The sequence below is a fragment of the Phalaenopsis equestris genome, unplaced genomic scaffold (assembly GCF_001263595.1).
Source record: "Phalaenopsis equestris unplaced genomic scaffold, ASM126359v1 Scaffold211777, whole genome shotgun sequence".
NCBI lineage: Eukaryota > Viridiplantae > Streptophyta > Magnoliopsida > Asparagales > Orchidaceae > Phalaenopsis > Phalaenopsis equestris.
In genome coordinates this window covers 62,870-79,140 of record NW_018230755.1, presented here as the reverse complement: position 1 = coordinate 79,140, position 16,271 = coordinate 62,870, and the positions used below count along the sequence as shown (strand labels likewise).

The 16,271-nt window shown below is 33.0% G+C and overlaps 1 protein-coding gene across 3 annotated transcripts in view; it reads right to left on the bottom strand.

The window, feature by feature from the left end:
• LOC110036849 (probable UDP-N-acetylglucosamine--peptide N-acetylglucosaminyltransferase SPINDLY) overlaps nucleotides 1-16,271 on the bottom strand; it is a 94,944-nt gene that overhangs the window by 33,199 nt on the left and 45,474 nt on the right. For all 3 annotated transcript variants that reach the window (XM_020741390.1, XM_020741392.1, XM_020741391.1), the window contains exon 10: nucleotides 3,881-4,165. In XM_020741390.1, the coding sequence (XP_020597049.1) occupies nucleotides 3,881-4,165 (285 nt within the window). The remainder of the gene's footprint in view (nucleotides 1-3,880; nucleotides 4,166-16,271) is intronic.

Genomic DNA, 16,271 nt, shown 5'->3' with positions numbered 1-16,271 from the left:
ATATATAAATTTATATATTATTTTAAAAATCAAAAAATTTATAAATGAACCATACCGTACGATAAATTTTGTTTCAAATAGTTAAATGAACAAATTAATTTTTTTACTCAAATTAATTCAAAATTTAATATACAATAGATTTAAAAAATTAATCAAATTTAACCAACTAATATTAATAGCTAATAAATATGAAAAAGGTTTAACTAATCATATTTTACAATGTAGACTAAGTTGTATGATGAATCATCACTCTAATTAATTCAAATATGTAGGGTTTTGAGGCTAATGCACTTAATATAAAATGATTTTCAAAATCTAAACATGAGAGTGAGCGAAAACTAGTCAAAGAACACAGAGAAGAATTTTTCTTAAGCAATATTCTCTAGATTTAATTTATAATCACTAACGAGAGTTTCTTAAATAAGCATGCACAAAGAAATTATCTTTTTTATAAGCATTGCATTCCTCCAATTTGAATATATGATTATTGTAACAGTAGTACATTTGTGTTTATGAGAATTCTCCCATTCTAGAAAAATATGGACTTCTGCATCACTAGCAAGTGAGCCAGAGTAGCTTTCTTCACATTTAAAGTAGAAAGGTTACTATATTGCCAATTAATGAAAGAGGTTTCAACACCTTGTGGCTAAAAGAGAGAAGTGAAACTCGAGAGAGAGCATGAGATGTGGATGTAAGCATGGGGCTAAACCATGATTAATTGATTTGCTTCTCATTACTCTTTACTCTTTACTTTTATGCATCACTCTTTTTATTTGTTTTTACTACTATATGATATAATAAAAACATGGTGATCTCAATCTTGCATATCTTATATGATATTTTCATAGTAGTTTTAATTACCCTTAAATTATTGTCTTACATAATTTAGACTAAAAATATATAAAATTTTACTTAAGTGCAATAAAGTATTTATTTCATTTTCGGAAATGAGCCCCCAAAATAGTTTTATAATATTCTTAGGATTATTTCCCAATGAAATATTTGCTTACTTCTATTCAAAGACAATTTTCCATCTAGGCAACTGAGCTGCATAGATGCTTTGGTTAAATTAATAGCTATAACAGAATAAAATTAAAATGCATGATACTTACATGCGATAACATTAGCGCTACCAATTAAACTTAAGAATCCTATTTAGCGTTCATGAACAATATACATCAAAATTAAACATCTTTTTAATCAAGAACATTTTGTTAAAAGAAATGCCAAAATTGATTTCGTGGACATTGAATTTATTATTGCATATATTTTTTATCAAACCTTCAGTAGAGGATAGATTTTTGTGATGTACAAAGAGAACATTGTATGATTCATCCTTTTTTTATTTATTAATTGCTTTATGTAATTTACTCACAATTGACATGAATATATTAATTGTTCTATCTTTTCAATATTCCCAAAAAGTGCACTAGATATATGTTAGATATTTATTCACTTATTTATAATGCATATATTCAAGGGCGTGATACACTAAATTTACATATTACTATGGGAGAGATGTCATTTTGCACCAAAACTCTTATAATTAATAAAATAGGTTTATCATCATAAAAGGAGGAAAACCATTAACTGCTTGAGCCCATTATGCAAAAAAAAAATCACTTTGATGATAACATGTATTAGAGATATTAATATTTCATGTGAAGTGGTTACAGAATTGATAAGATGCTTGGATTGTGACGTTGAAAATGATCAAAATCAAAGACATGATCTAGTTGACCATGACGACACAAACAAGGAGTCAAAATGTTGGACTTTAGCTAAAGAAAAATTGGAGATATATTTTTTCAACACTAGTATTTATTTGTGTATAACCATATGACAATTTAGCACTATGTCCATGTACTTAAACTTGCTCAAATTAATTAAAATATGTTTCTGTTATAATTATTAAAATATTAATTAAAATTTAGTCATCATTATCTGTTGATAATTGTCAATTATAAGGGTATACATTATTTAAATCAAATTAAAAATATAGGTCCTTGCAAACTTGTTTACAAATTAATATGCAAACTTTAGATGAGCAATCATACAAGTAACATTTGAGCATTTGCAAACAAAAGTTAAAAATTGGTGTATATCCTTTATCTTTGTGAGTTTTTATAAGTTATTTCACAAAACATTGCTAACTATGATAGTAAAGGCTGGTAATTTATTAGCACGAAAAATATTGATTCTCAAATATTTCCTTCTATGATCTAATGGAGTTGTTGTGAGACGTTTTGAAGCTATTATAAGATCTATACATACACCTACTTACCCTAAAATTCTTAGAAATTCATAAAAAAAATCTCTCTTGATCGCCTTCATTCTACATCTCTCATTCAAATTATTCAACAAAAAGAAATCAAGAGCAAATGAAGAGTAAGAGCCAAAAGGATTGCATCCATTGTAAGATTTTTCTTTCTTCAATGAATACTTCTTCAAAGGCTTAGTGTTTCATTTTGTATTGTGTATTGAGTATCACTTGCGCATTACAAAGAGAGTAAAAGTGTTTGTGGAAAATTATCCATTGATTCATAGAACAAAGGATTCATTTTGTTGGCACAACCTAGAGTTAGTAGAATCCAGATCAGAGTTAGAATTAGGCATTGTGTAAGCTAGTCGAGACTAAACAACATAAAATTTTAATGTTATTTATTGTTCTTACTTGCACTTTATATTCATAATGCAATTGTTATTTCTTCTCATATTTAAAACTTTTTTTGCAAACATTTTTGGAAACACAAATTCAATCTCCTCTCGAGTACCATACCCATCAAATTATTATCATTATAAGATATGTAACTTATCATAAATTACATAATAATGTTTTGTCAAAATTAATTAGAAAAAGCTAAATAGATAAATTAATTAGGTTACAATTAATTATTATGAATTTAAATTTGGATATTAACAAATTTTGCATGAGTTATTAATAATGAAATTTTTGTTACACTACTTTTAACAAAGAACTTCAACTATGATAATTACCTAGACAATAATATTAGCAGAATTCTTACCACAAATATCCTCTTTAATTGACAACGTAAAACAACGCATTCTATTCTATTATTTAAAAGGCAATTGATACTTCACTCAAATAAACTCCCAGCAATTTTAACCTTAATTTAACAATTCTTATAGTGGCAAGATGAGTATGTAGAAACATGATGCTATTTTAAGTTCATTTAATTAAACTAATATATTACTTTAATATGATGTACTCATGATTGGAAAGATGCATGTTTTGCACTAGTTCATAATTTAATTAATTTTCAACTAATATTCTGATGACTCATGCTACTCCTATCAGATATGGATTTTTATTAATAGTCATTTTTTTTCTATTATATATATCCATTGTTATTGACATAATACTAAATTTTATAATCTCAATAAGAAACAACTTCTATCAGCAAAAAAAGAACGTCTATTTTTTAGCCATCTGCAAAATTTTAATGAACAAATGAAAATGATGACATAGTACAATATTTCAAAAGTTCTAATAAATATTTGCAAGCATTAAAATAAATACCAAGAAGATTTTCATCTTAAGTTAGAGTGATGCTTGAATTATAAAAATTTATATTTCTTATAATAAATTTCAATTAAAATTTAAACAAAATAAAAAAATTCAAAAGGTACAGAAATTTCGTTAAAATTTTCTTATCATTGACAATAAGGGTAGTTGTAAGATAGATTAAATATTTTATTTAATAGAAATTACAGATTTTGCTGACTCTATATATTCATGCATGTGTATGTTAACTAAAACTAACAACATACTTTAGAGCAAATGTTAAAATTGCAATGAAAGCCAAAAATGAGTAGAGCCATACAAAGTTAATTTCATGCCCTTAATCATGATGATTACCTGTTTTAGTGAATAAAGAGCACGCTCCTCAACCTCTACAAGCCCCTTATTTTCACTTTCACGTGTTACCGTAATTTCATGTTCTACTCTATGAGCCAATGCCAAGCCTGCCCATGTAATTGGAAGATCAATCATTGAAGGATCTCCTTCCTTAAGAATAGATGCCATCTCATTTGCAGCCCATGCTATTTGATCATTACATTCTTGAAATCTTTCAACATATTTGATTCGATGCAGAGCAATGGCATATCGCACTGACATCTGGTTGGGCTCCAACTTGCCTGCCTACAGGGAAACACCAAACACTTCAATTTCAAAGCTGGAGGTTATTATAGAAATACACACACCACAATATAGAATATTTAATCAAGCTATCTAACCAAAACAAAAGACGATGACCATATTAAAAAGATAAGTAATCAAACAAGAGATATTTACTTTGAAAACTATAGATTGTGTCGTCTCGCAAAAGGTCAAGCAACAAATGGAAAGGAAAAAAAAGCTTTCATTTTAAATGTATCAATCAATAAGATGCATAGCTTTGAAATCTGGCAAGGGATTGCAAATACCTCACATGAATATAATGTCCAATCACATTGTTAAATTGAGGATTAGGATAATAAGAGAACTACCATTTGAATTGTTGCAACCTTGCAATTAGGAACAAAGGTGTTAAATGATTATAAATAAAATCGACCTAACAAAAAGCTCTATCCTCTTCAAACTTATCATGGAGGTGCAAATATGGTCATTGATTAATCGGATTGGACACAACCAATTGAATAATAAAAATAATGTCAAATGAAGAAAGTGTTTTGTTTGGTGAATAATAGGAAATTGTTGGACACCAAAAGCACCTATACTTAACAAATTATAACTAATTCCACAAATAATAACATCAAAAATCATTATTGTTTTCAAAAATGCATATGGGGCCCGCCTGAAAGCAATCTGACATCTAAAATTAAGCGATATTTAAGAGGAATTGAAAATTCACTCTTCAAAGTCAAGTTTACTATCATGTCTTCCTTGGGCTGATAAAAAGCTATTAATTATGTTTTACATGCTTGAAGAACTAGTTTTGAAAAGTAGCCTTTCTATCATCTCCTTCAAGGCTAAGTGATGATAGAGTATTTCACCTCTTTTCTCTATAATTGCCAAAGAATTTAGTAAATTTTCTAGTGTTTATTTTCATGGACCAGTATTATTTGTGCTTTTAAATATTTTCCTTTGACTCCTAAAATTTTAGTTTCATATTGGCCACATCATTAGCCTTTCATAAACATTTGGGATTGACTTCAGAAATCCTCCTTCAACAATAACAATTAATTGATAGGAATCTATCAATTGAGTTACCAGTTTCCTTGCACATTGAATTTGATGAATTCAGGTTCCATGAAAGCCAAGCCTATTGTAGACTGCCTGACTTAAAAACAACCAAAAGTCATCTCAGTATCATAAACATCGACTTGTGAGTATCAATTAGATCACACATTATTCTAGTCGAGTGGTTTTCATGAGTTGATTTGCATGAAACATGGCACAAATTAACACAAATATAAAACATCTACAATAGATCAATCACAAATACACTTTCGAAGTTCCATGATAACAATTGCTAGAATTTATCAGATAAGGTTTACATTTAAAATCACTTATCATCATTAGGATTATCCATATAAGATAAGGTGTTCATTAGTCATACTAAATTTCAAAGAATCGTATATAAGATAAAAAGATAGGAGAGAGAGAGAGAGAGAGAGAGAGAGAGAGGATGGGAGAAGTAGAAGAAGGAACGCATGAGAGAGCAAGACAGTTTGTTCCTAAGAAACACTGGGGAGTTAAATAAAGAGAAAGCTACGAAGATGAGGGGGACCAAAGGCAAGCAAAATAAAGCAAATACTAGAAAGAGATAGAATTATCTACACCTAGAAGGGGATGGCTTGTACTTTCAAAAATGTAAATGAAATCACAGCTTCTTTTAGAAATTGTGCAATTCAATAGAAATTTTAAATACATTTCAACAATTCAATATGGCACACATAAATGAAAGTTTCTGAGATAACATTGAAACTACTAAGTATTTATGGCTTCTCAGTATAGGTAAAGCAAAAACAAATGAAAATTTACTGTAGCTTTACTTTATGATTTCAAGTGTGAATTTAAGAATTTTAATTTTGGAAAGACCAAATAAAATAATGTTTTGACTTTACTTTCAGATGTGTGATATAACAAAAATAAGGAAAGGAGAGAGGAGGGAGTGATGCAAAAATAGTAATCACTCTGTGACCACTCGAGCCATTTCCCATTTTATCAAATTATTCCTCAATTTGGAGCTAATAAACAATTTTTTTTTCCAATAATTCCTATATTTGGGGTGCAATCTCAAGTTTTAGCAAATCCTTTGCTATTTTTGAGTTTCTTTTAGCATGCCTGCAATACCAGTGAAGCTAATGATTTCTAACAAGGGTAGCTTTTTGTTCCACCCTCGAGGACAGTAACAGGGAGCCAGTGGTTGTAAATTATGATGTCTTTTAGATTCTAGGATACTTCCTTCTAATGGGTGCTTTCTTATTGATTTAATTAGAATATACTTAATTATTATTAAAAGGTAACTGATAGGCTCATAAATAGCACAACCTTGCTTTTAGAATGATGGATAAGAAAATACATTGAATGTGCAAATTCTTGTTCTTATGAAATTAACTTCATAGATAAATTGTAAGAATTTTTAATCAATTGAGAAGCTATCACTGTATAAAAATATGATGCTTAGATTTCTTGTGAATTCTTTCCCTTATATTGTTCTGTCTCCTCTAAATTTTTACTGATTTAATACAATCAGAGCATCTTTCAATCATATAGAATGTCAATACAATCACAAGCATTTATGATCCTTAATTCAAGCATCAAATTTCCAATCTCAGTTTTCATTAGAATTCGTCAATAGTTAATTTGGATTAATGGCTATTATCCTAAAAACTTGTGTGTTATTGTATTGTTTTCCCCATCACATATTAGATATGCATTATTAATGATAAGATCCTATAATATGTCCTAACATTAAAGAGAGAGAAAGAGCAAGAGAATTATCTCCAACTAAAAGGCGAAACCTCAGACGCTTAGTCATGCAAGAGAAAAAACCATACAGCATCCTCAAAATTCTGAATAGGGTTGTAAACGAGCCGAGCTTGAGCAAGCTCAAGCTTGGCTTGTGTTTGGATCATTTGAAATAGCTCGTGTGCGAAATCATTATTCTTGTACATGTTCGACTTTAAATTGACTCGTTAAAATTAATTGAAAAAAATAAATGTAGAGTCCTTAATTCAAGCGTGGACTAAATCTATGCAAAAAAAAAAAAAAAATGAATATAACCGCATTACCACACAGGCTAGTACGAAATAAACTTACATATAAATATATATAATAATTATTATTATAAAAATTTATATAATTTTTTTTTATTTCGAGCTAAAATGAGTCACGAGCGAACAAACTGTTGTTCGTGTTCGGCTTTTTTACATTTCGAGCTTAAAAATTTGTTCGTGTTGTCTTCGGCTCGTTTACTTAACGAACAAGCCGAACATGAGCTACATAATGAGCCAAACACGAGCTGTTCGCGAACAACGAGCTTTTTTGACAGCCCTAATTCTGAATGCTGACTAAGAACAAAATGTTCTCCAACCATGTAATATTACACCCAAAACATTGAACATTTTGGATGGAGACTAGGATTGCATGAAGCAATTTTTATGGCATCTTATCTTAAATGTCTAAAAACTAAATGATATTTTAGATAACATAGTTATATGATTCTATGTAGATTGAAGAGTTTTAAATTTGTGTTCCAATAGAGTCAATGTTTTGATGTTACTTCCAAATGTCTTATATTTATTACACTCTATGCAGAAACATTATCATAAAAATAAAAAGGGCTATGATTATTGTGCATTGAGCATTGAAAATAAAAGGTTTGGCATGCAAAACCAAGAGGATGAGTTGTCTATCTAGTAAGAACAGAGAAGTGTATTTACAGTTTAGATTACACACATAGACATCCATCACCTACAATGGACTAGAATTTGGATGACATATGTGGAACAAAAAATAGCAAAAATACATTAATCAGTTTCTAAATAATAAGTTCTATATACTGTTAAACTACTCTTCAGAGGGAAAAACAAAACGTATGTGTCAGTAATCATATAAAAATGTAGCACATGAAAATTTTTGATGGCCTTGATCTTGTACACAATAGGTAAAGTAACAAATATAAACTAGAGAGGATAAATTTCTTGTGATATGAATGAAAGTCCTTGAAGAAGCCTTATACTGAATGAAGAAAAAAAAACTAATATTAATTTTAAAAAAATCATAATAAAAAGATAATTACAATAGTTGTGCGCTATATCCTCATTTATATAAACGAATAAATTCTAGTTAGTCAAATGCTTTCGAAATATTAATAAGACTATTATATCAATCAAAGAAAATTACCAAAATAGTCTCTATATATTTTAGATGTCCATTTTAAGTGATCAATTTAACTTGTTATCCTACTAAATCCTAAGCAATTTGGTTATTCTATCATCTATCTCAGTTGCAATTATGAAAAACTAATTGTAGAAAGTAATTCAGGCATTATGGACATTCAACTTAAGAAATGCCTTAAGCATCTCTACAGTGCTCGGAGAGCCATCAGCAAACCAGTGAGCTTGAGTGAGCTAGATACGATTATAAGAGAACTGCTTAGTCCCCAGAGAGTGACAAGAAGCTAGATTCAACAAGTAATTTGGGTCGCTGAGAAGCTGTGGTAGGAACTTATTCCTTTACAATAAATTGAGCACATTACGCCTATGGTGGCAAAAGGTTAGGTAATATTTAAAAGAGAGCATCCTCTATGGTACCAAGAGTTGATTGCAAATGGCATTAAGAAGAAACAAGGTAGACAAATAAGGATGATAGAGTGGACAAACTTGTATGGCAGAGCGGATGAATAGAAATGATGATAGATTTCACTTGATCACATGTATGCAAGCAAATGTTTTTCATTAAAGAGTTGTCTTTTATAGCAAGTGACTAAAATGAGCATTAATAAGAAGCCTAAACAATTAAATAACTATTTGATTGGAGATAGATGGGGAAGATTTTCACACCATCATGCAATAAGTCTATTCAACAAAAAGATAAAAAAGAATTAAATCTTTAAAATAAATTTAATTATTCTTCATTAATGCTTCAATTAATAAGATTACTTTTAAGCGTAATTGATGTTAATGTAAAAGTAAACATGGTGGGACACATTCCAAAGAATTTGTTAACATAACTTGATGTTTTATCTTTAAATCTTTAATTGGTAATGCCCATTGACCTTTTCATAGTACAGTTCATATACCAATTAATATGTTAATAACATGTACTCTTCAGTTGAAAAGCAAAGATGAGATTCTTGAGGCCATTCACAGCGTCATCAAGTTCATATTATAAGACATGAAGAGTAAACATTCTAGTGGATGGTGCAAATTAGAAACCTTAATAATTAATTTTCCCCATACTACAATTCAAGATCAAATGTAAGATGAATATTACAACACATTTTTTTAATTTTCAAGCACAAAAATAATAAATACACATTTTGAGCAAATCACTACATAGTCATATTAGCTAATGTAATTAGGTCAATAGCCAAGACAAAAACAATTGATCTCTATTAAAAAGCCTCTACAACTTTCTAATTTTTTTCTTCATCAATTTCATCTTAGCCATCAGAATCTTCTTTACATCTTTCAATGTTGTAATCACAGACAAAATATCTCACTTTTCTCTTCCACTAACTTGACTTTGTTTTTCAAGGTATTAATTTCTCTCACCATTTTGCCCAAGCTAGTAAAAGCCTGGTGGCTTAGTCTTATTGATACATGTTAAATCTTCTTAAGATATTTTGTTATTATAACATTTATGCAATCCACATTCATTAACGCTAGTGTTCATTAAAAAAAATAAGAATAATAAATTTAAATAACTAGTAAGAGAACTATATATATATATATATATATATATATAAAATAAGTATGGGTCTCCTTCGCCTATGAGAGTTTCCGCTCATGGCGAACCCTAGCTCGAAACAAAACAGAAGTCTGTTTTCGCTCGCTCGTTTCGATCCTTCCCGTCTTTGTCTTCGGCTCTGGCTAACGGAGGAGTTTGCGTCGTCTCTGCGTCGTCGAGCCTGGTCTGTTGCATCGTCGAGCCTGCTGCGTCGTCTACTGCTAGCGTCTGAGCGGGTTGCGGGTTCGTCAAGACCGCTCGACTGCTCCACCACATTTTCTGCTCGACTGCTCAACTGCTCAACTGCTCGCGTACCGGTTGCGCCATTTGCTGTAGTGCTTGTGTGAAGCATGCTAATGGCCTCAGGGTTTTCCTATGTTGCCGCCATCGCCGAAGATAATCCCACCAAACCCTCCTATGCTATAGTGGTTCACAAACGCAACTCCCCTTTCCACCTCAAAGATAGTGTGGTATTCCCGCGGATTTACCATGGTTCTGTTTCTAAAAATGATGATTGCAATCTCATCAAAAAAGTAGAGAAAAAAGCGGGCAAACCAGCAATTTTCTTCTCTTATGCTGAAATTTCAACTCATGCAAGAAAATACAAATTTGCACTAGTTTGAAAGTTCCAATTAGGTTGCCCTAAGATGGAGATCATCAGGAAGGATTTTAAAGATTTCGAACTAGTTGGGGATTGGCAGGTGGGTCATTTCGACGGAAGGCATGTTATGATATAGCTGATCATAGAAGATGAATACACGAAGATTTTCTCAAAGAAATTTATCAGAATTAAGGGAAAACATATGAAATTTCTCAAATGGACCCCTAATTTTGATCTCAGTTAAGAACCCCCAATTGCACCTCTCTGGTTCTCATTACCTGAACTCCAGCTTCATTTCTTTGACCTACCTATATTATATACAATTGGGACTATCCTTGGAAAACCTTTGCAGGTAGACCTACCTACAGTTCATTTCTCAAAGCCCTCTATTACAAGAATTTTGATTGAACGAGATATTACACTACTAGATGTAGAATAAATCTGGCTTGGATCTGCTCACAATGGTTATTGGCAAAAAATCATTATGGAACAAAAACCTTACTACTGCAAGTACTGTAAGATATTTTGGCACCTGTTGGAGAAATGTTTCAGATTGCACCCATAGTTGAGAACCAATAGGCAAAAGCAGGAACACACTATTAGTGCACCCCATGTGCCTGAACGCGCTCCCAACAAACCTGATGACCAACCTGATGAGGGAATCACTATAAGACAGGAGTTTGTGTCCGCCCCTGGGGTCCTTTCTTATGACAATACTACAACGAACAATGTTCGAACCGAAAATCAGGATGTCCTGCAGCTCCTATTCAGGAAGCATCAGGTGCAGAGGTAACAATTCACACTTCACATACACTGGAACCTATCTCGGTGGCAACGACTGTCTCTCCTCCTACTACGGTTCTAACATCAAATTAGACCGAGGATCACATGAGTCTGTCTTCAGATGAATAATGACAGGTTTACACTTCTCAGCGGAACAAGAAGCCTGGGGGCACATTTCAACTTTTACTTGGAAACTTAATGGATGATACTTTGCTTACTTCTGGCAATGACACAATACTTCAAATTTTGTTATCTGGCTCCGCTCCTAAAATTAGAGGAAGAGACAAGACTAAATTGGCTCGTCCCTAGCTACTTGTTTGTTGCATGTTTTAAATTTATTTTACATTTTATTGTCTATATGTATCTTTTTGTTGGGGTATTACTGTACTTGTATCATATGGGTAGGGTACCTCTTTTGGGCTCTTCTCATACAACCTTTATGTATCCTTTCTATTTCAATAAAATCAGCCCTTGGGCTTTTCAAAAAAAAAAACAAAATATATATATCATCACATCGATGGCTTTGTCTTCCTTCCCGCTCGCCTCTGCTAGGGTTTCGCCTGATGGTGAACCCTAGCAACTGTTACGCTGCCTCTTCTCCGGCGCCAACGCCTTAGTGTTTCGCGTATGTCCCTGCATCTCGCAATCTGCGACGCATCCTTCCCGTCTCGCGAGAGTTCTTGGCTCTGCGGTCTCTCGCGAGTTTTGCGGCTCCCGCTCCTTCACGTCTCGCGAGTTCTACGGCTCCCACTCCTTCCCGTCTCGCAAACAGCTCTCACGCCTCCTTCTCATCTCGGCTCTCTGCGGCTCTTTGCAGTGCGACTCCCGGTGTTTCTCCTTTTTCAGCTTCTTCGGTCTACGCTTCTCATCTCTGCAGTGCGGCTCTTCTACAGTGCGGCTCGTATTCTCCTTTTCAGCTTCTTCTGTCGACACCATTTTTTCGTGTTTTCTTCTTAAAGCCACACCTTTATTTTGAGAATGACTTCAAACAGATCGTATGCAGCTGCCCTCACGGGTGTTTACGCCTCATGTACACCTAAATTGCACTCTTTCCCTCTATCGTTTGAGTGAGAGGAGGACATCAAGAAACCTGGTAGGAAAAATTGGAAGCCTGCTATCTTTTTTATATAAGCTGAAGGTATTCAACTTGCTTCCTCTTGTCGTCTGAATTTGGTTGGAAAATTTTTATATGGTCATCCCAAAATGAAGCATATTCACAAGTAATTTGAACTTATGCACCTTGTTGGGGAGTGAAAAATTGGATTATTAGATGGTAGACACATTCTTATTCAAATTAATAATGAAGAAGATTACACACGCTTATTTACTAGAAGGATAATTTGTATTGATAACAGAGCAATGAAGATTCTGAAATGGTCTGTGGATTTTGACCCACAGACGGAACTGCCAATCATTTCGGTTTGGATTCGCCTTCCTAATCTGAAATTTCATTATTTTTCTCAAAAAGTATTATATTCTATTGCCTCAGCTTATGGTAAGCCACCCAAGACGGACATTCCTACTTTTAATTTTTCTCGTCCATCTGAAGTCAGAGTACTTGTTGAAAGAGACATTACTGCTTCCACTTCTGAGGAAATATGATTGGGTAAACAACATCATGGATATTGGCAGAATGTAGAGATTGAGCATTTTCCTACGTATTGTTCGAACTGTCGAATGTTTGGTCACTCCAATTCTCAATGTCATCATCTACATCCCCACCTCAGACCAAAAAAACAAAGTGATCCAATAGACGCAGTGATTCAAATTTCTCCTGATCAGCTCCAAGTTATTAGTTACTGATCAGCTCCAAGTTATTGACACTATCGATCATCAAAAGGATACACCTGAAGACGTTACTATTCCCGCAGGCAATATATCAATCATTCAGTCTCTACACATTGTTGTAGCTCCCCCGTCTTCGGAACCTCCTATCATAGAGTCGAGGGAGATTCTTCAGACTCCTCCTGCCCTAGAACCTATCACTGATATTACATGTGAAAATACCTCTGCTACTTCACTACCGCCTCATCAGGTCCAGAAAGATGTCAATGCTACTCAGACTCAGGGAGATCAAGATGTGCAACGTCCTTACACCTGTTCGGCCACCTTTGGACCAATCCATTGATCAATTGAGTCAATCCTAGGATGAGAAATGACAGATCTACACATCCAGGAGGAGGAAGAAGAAGAATGGAGACATACTTGAGCTCAGAAATCTGATGGATGATACTTTGGTTACTTCAGATAATGGTACGTACCTTACCAATTTGTTAGCTGGCTCCCTTCCGCGAACTAGAGGCAGATGAAGAACTAAAGTGAGACGTCCCTAGCACCTTTGTGCATGTTGGTGGATTTTTTGTTTTTTTTTATCTTTATGTATCTTTGCTTCTTTGGATTTTTTTGTGTGTTGTATTGTGTGAGTTGGGTCTTCTTTTAGGTCATCTCATACAACCTATCTGTACCTTTTCTTTTTAATATATTAGCCCTTGGGCTTTATAAATAAATAAATATATATATATATAATATATATATATATATAGTTACTTAAGGCTAAGCAACTAACCAGAGAAAAATATTTATAAATCAAGATGGTCTATTTATGCAACTAATTTAGGGAGGGAGGTTTCCAACTCAAAAGTTTGAGAATGAGTAATGAAAAGTCCAAAATGAGATCGTAAATTGCTTTTCACTACGTTTCAGCCAAAAACAAAAGGAAGAAAAAACAGAAAGACCAAACTACATTTGAATTTGTAAGTTGAGAAACTAAAATGGACATCTAGAGAAGTTTGAGATTAAAGTAAACACACACAAAATGTCTAGGAACAAGCATTTCTTCTAAAACAATTATTGTTCAACTCTTTAGCTATTAGAAGTATTTATAAAAACATTAAAATTCAAGACATGCTACGATGATTGACATAATGAGAGATTGGAAAATTACATCTATTAATTAAGAAATAAATAAATAATACTTAAAGGTCGTTCATTGGGTCTTTTGTGAGTATCTCTGGTTTAGCAGGTTTGAGGGAAGGATTTCCTACACTTGGGGTGGATTTTCCCTTGATTAGGAGAGGAAGGGAGGCGATAATCATATTAAGGTCTAAGAGCTTGCCAAGATTGGTTCTAGTATTATTTTCCTGTTCTCCAGGAAAAATGTGCACAAATATTTCAACCCAAATCTGGGAACAGCAATTTCATGAAAATTCCTGTAGTTATTTTTCCATCCACACAAGACTAGTCGCCTCCTATTATTTGCATTTTCTGACTTCTCATGATTATTCCAGCATCCAACAGTGAAAATCTACAGCCTAAAAATTCAATAAATCTTCCATAAGATTCAAACCCCAAATATCTGAGGGACAGAGCTTCATTGGAGATGATTAACAAGTTCTTGAATCAAGAAAGTGCTCACCTCATGTTCAATGTTTTCTAAACATCTAAAATCAATCGATAAAATCAAAGTTGAACACATTACTACTGTTGATTGGCTTCTCCTGAGCTCAGGTTAGCTGGGAGGAATTCCAATCTACTCTATCAAAAACTTTCTGACCAAATGCTTTTTGTTTCGTCAAATGAGTAAGATACAAGAAGTTTCACCAGAGAGGATTACAAAGCTATAGTTTGCAATGGCAGCGATTTGTTGTACCTACACAATCAAAGAGGCTGGTTTGTGTTTGAAAATATTGCAAGGTATTTTAGAATTGTTTAATCATATTTAGGAAGTATGTTTTAGAACCAATTGGTGAATTATCTTGGAATAAATTAATGTGATCTCAAACTCAGATAAACTAATTTTAGAGTTCTCCTTAGATATAAGTGTTATCAGTATCTGTTTATTTCTGATAATAAGTAATTTTGATATTAAGTTTTTAGTGCCAATTTTGGCAACAGAACTTAGACTAAGACATCTCCTAGGAGAATCCCACCTTGCTAAATCAAGGACCAGATTGGAAGAAATGCATAAGGAAATCAAACAATTGCAAACAAGATTAGTGGCATACGAAATGAAAAAAAGAGAATCTAATGCAATTCATTCAGCAAACCATCATTTAAACCTCAAGATGGCTAACCCTTTCCAGCAAGCTTTTCCTACGAGTATTAAGAGTTGCCTATAAATACCTATACTTTAGATGAATTAGGGGTCTTTTGTAAGTATATTTTTGGTTTAACATGTTTGAGGGAAGAATTTCTCTACCCTTGGGGTGGATTTTCCCTTGATTAGGAGAGGAAAGGAGTCGAAAACCATATTGAGTTCGAAGATCTTGCCAAGATTGGTTCTTCTAGAATAATTTTCCTGTTCTCCATGAAAATTGTGCACAATTATTGCAACCCAAATCTGGGAACAGCAATTTCATGCAAGTTCCTGCAGTTGTTGTTTTTCCATCCATCACAAGACTGGAAGTCTCCTATTATTTGCAACTTCCCACTTCAAGTGGTTATTCCAGCATCCAACAATGAAAATCTACAGCCTAAAAATTCAAGAAATCTTCCATAAAATTTAAACCTCAAATATCTGAGGGGTGGAGAATTCTTGAAGATGATTATCAAATTCTTGAATCAAGAAGTGGCTCAACTCATGTTCTCTGTTTTCTAAACCGTTAAAATCAATCAATTAAACCAAAGTTGAACACATTACTGGTGTTGATTGGCTTCTCTTGACCTCAGGTCAGCTGGGAGGAATTCCAATCTGCTCGTAGCAAAAACTTTCTGACCAACTGCTCTTTATTTGGTCAAATGAGTAAGAATAGAAGAAGTTCCACAGGCTAGGATTACAAATCTATGGTCTGCAATGGTGGGAGATCATCCCAGCCTGAATCCAGCACTCACTAGTTCAGGAGTAGGTTTTCAACTACTCCTTTGGCAGCCATTTGTTGTACCTACACAATCAAAGAGGCTGGTTTGTGTTTGAAAATATTGCAGGACATTTTAGAATTGTTTGATCCTACTTAGGAAGCAGGT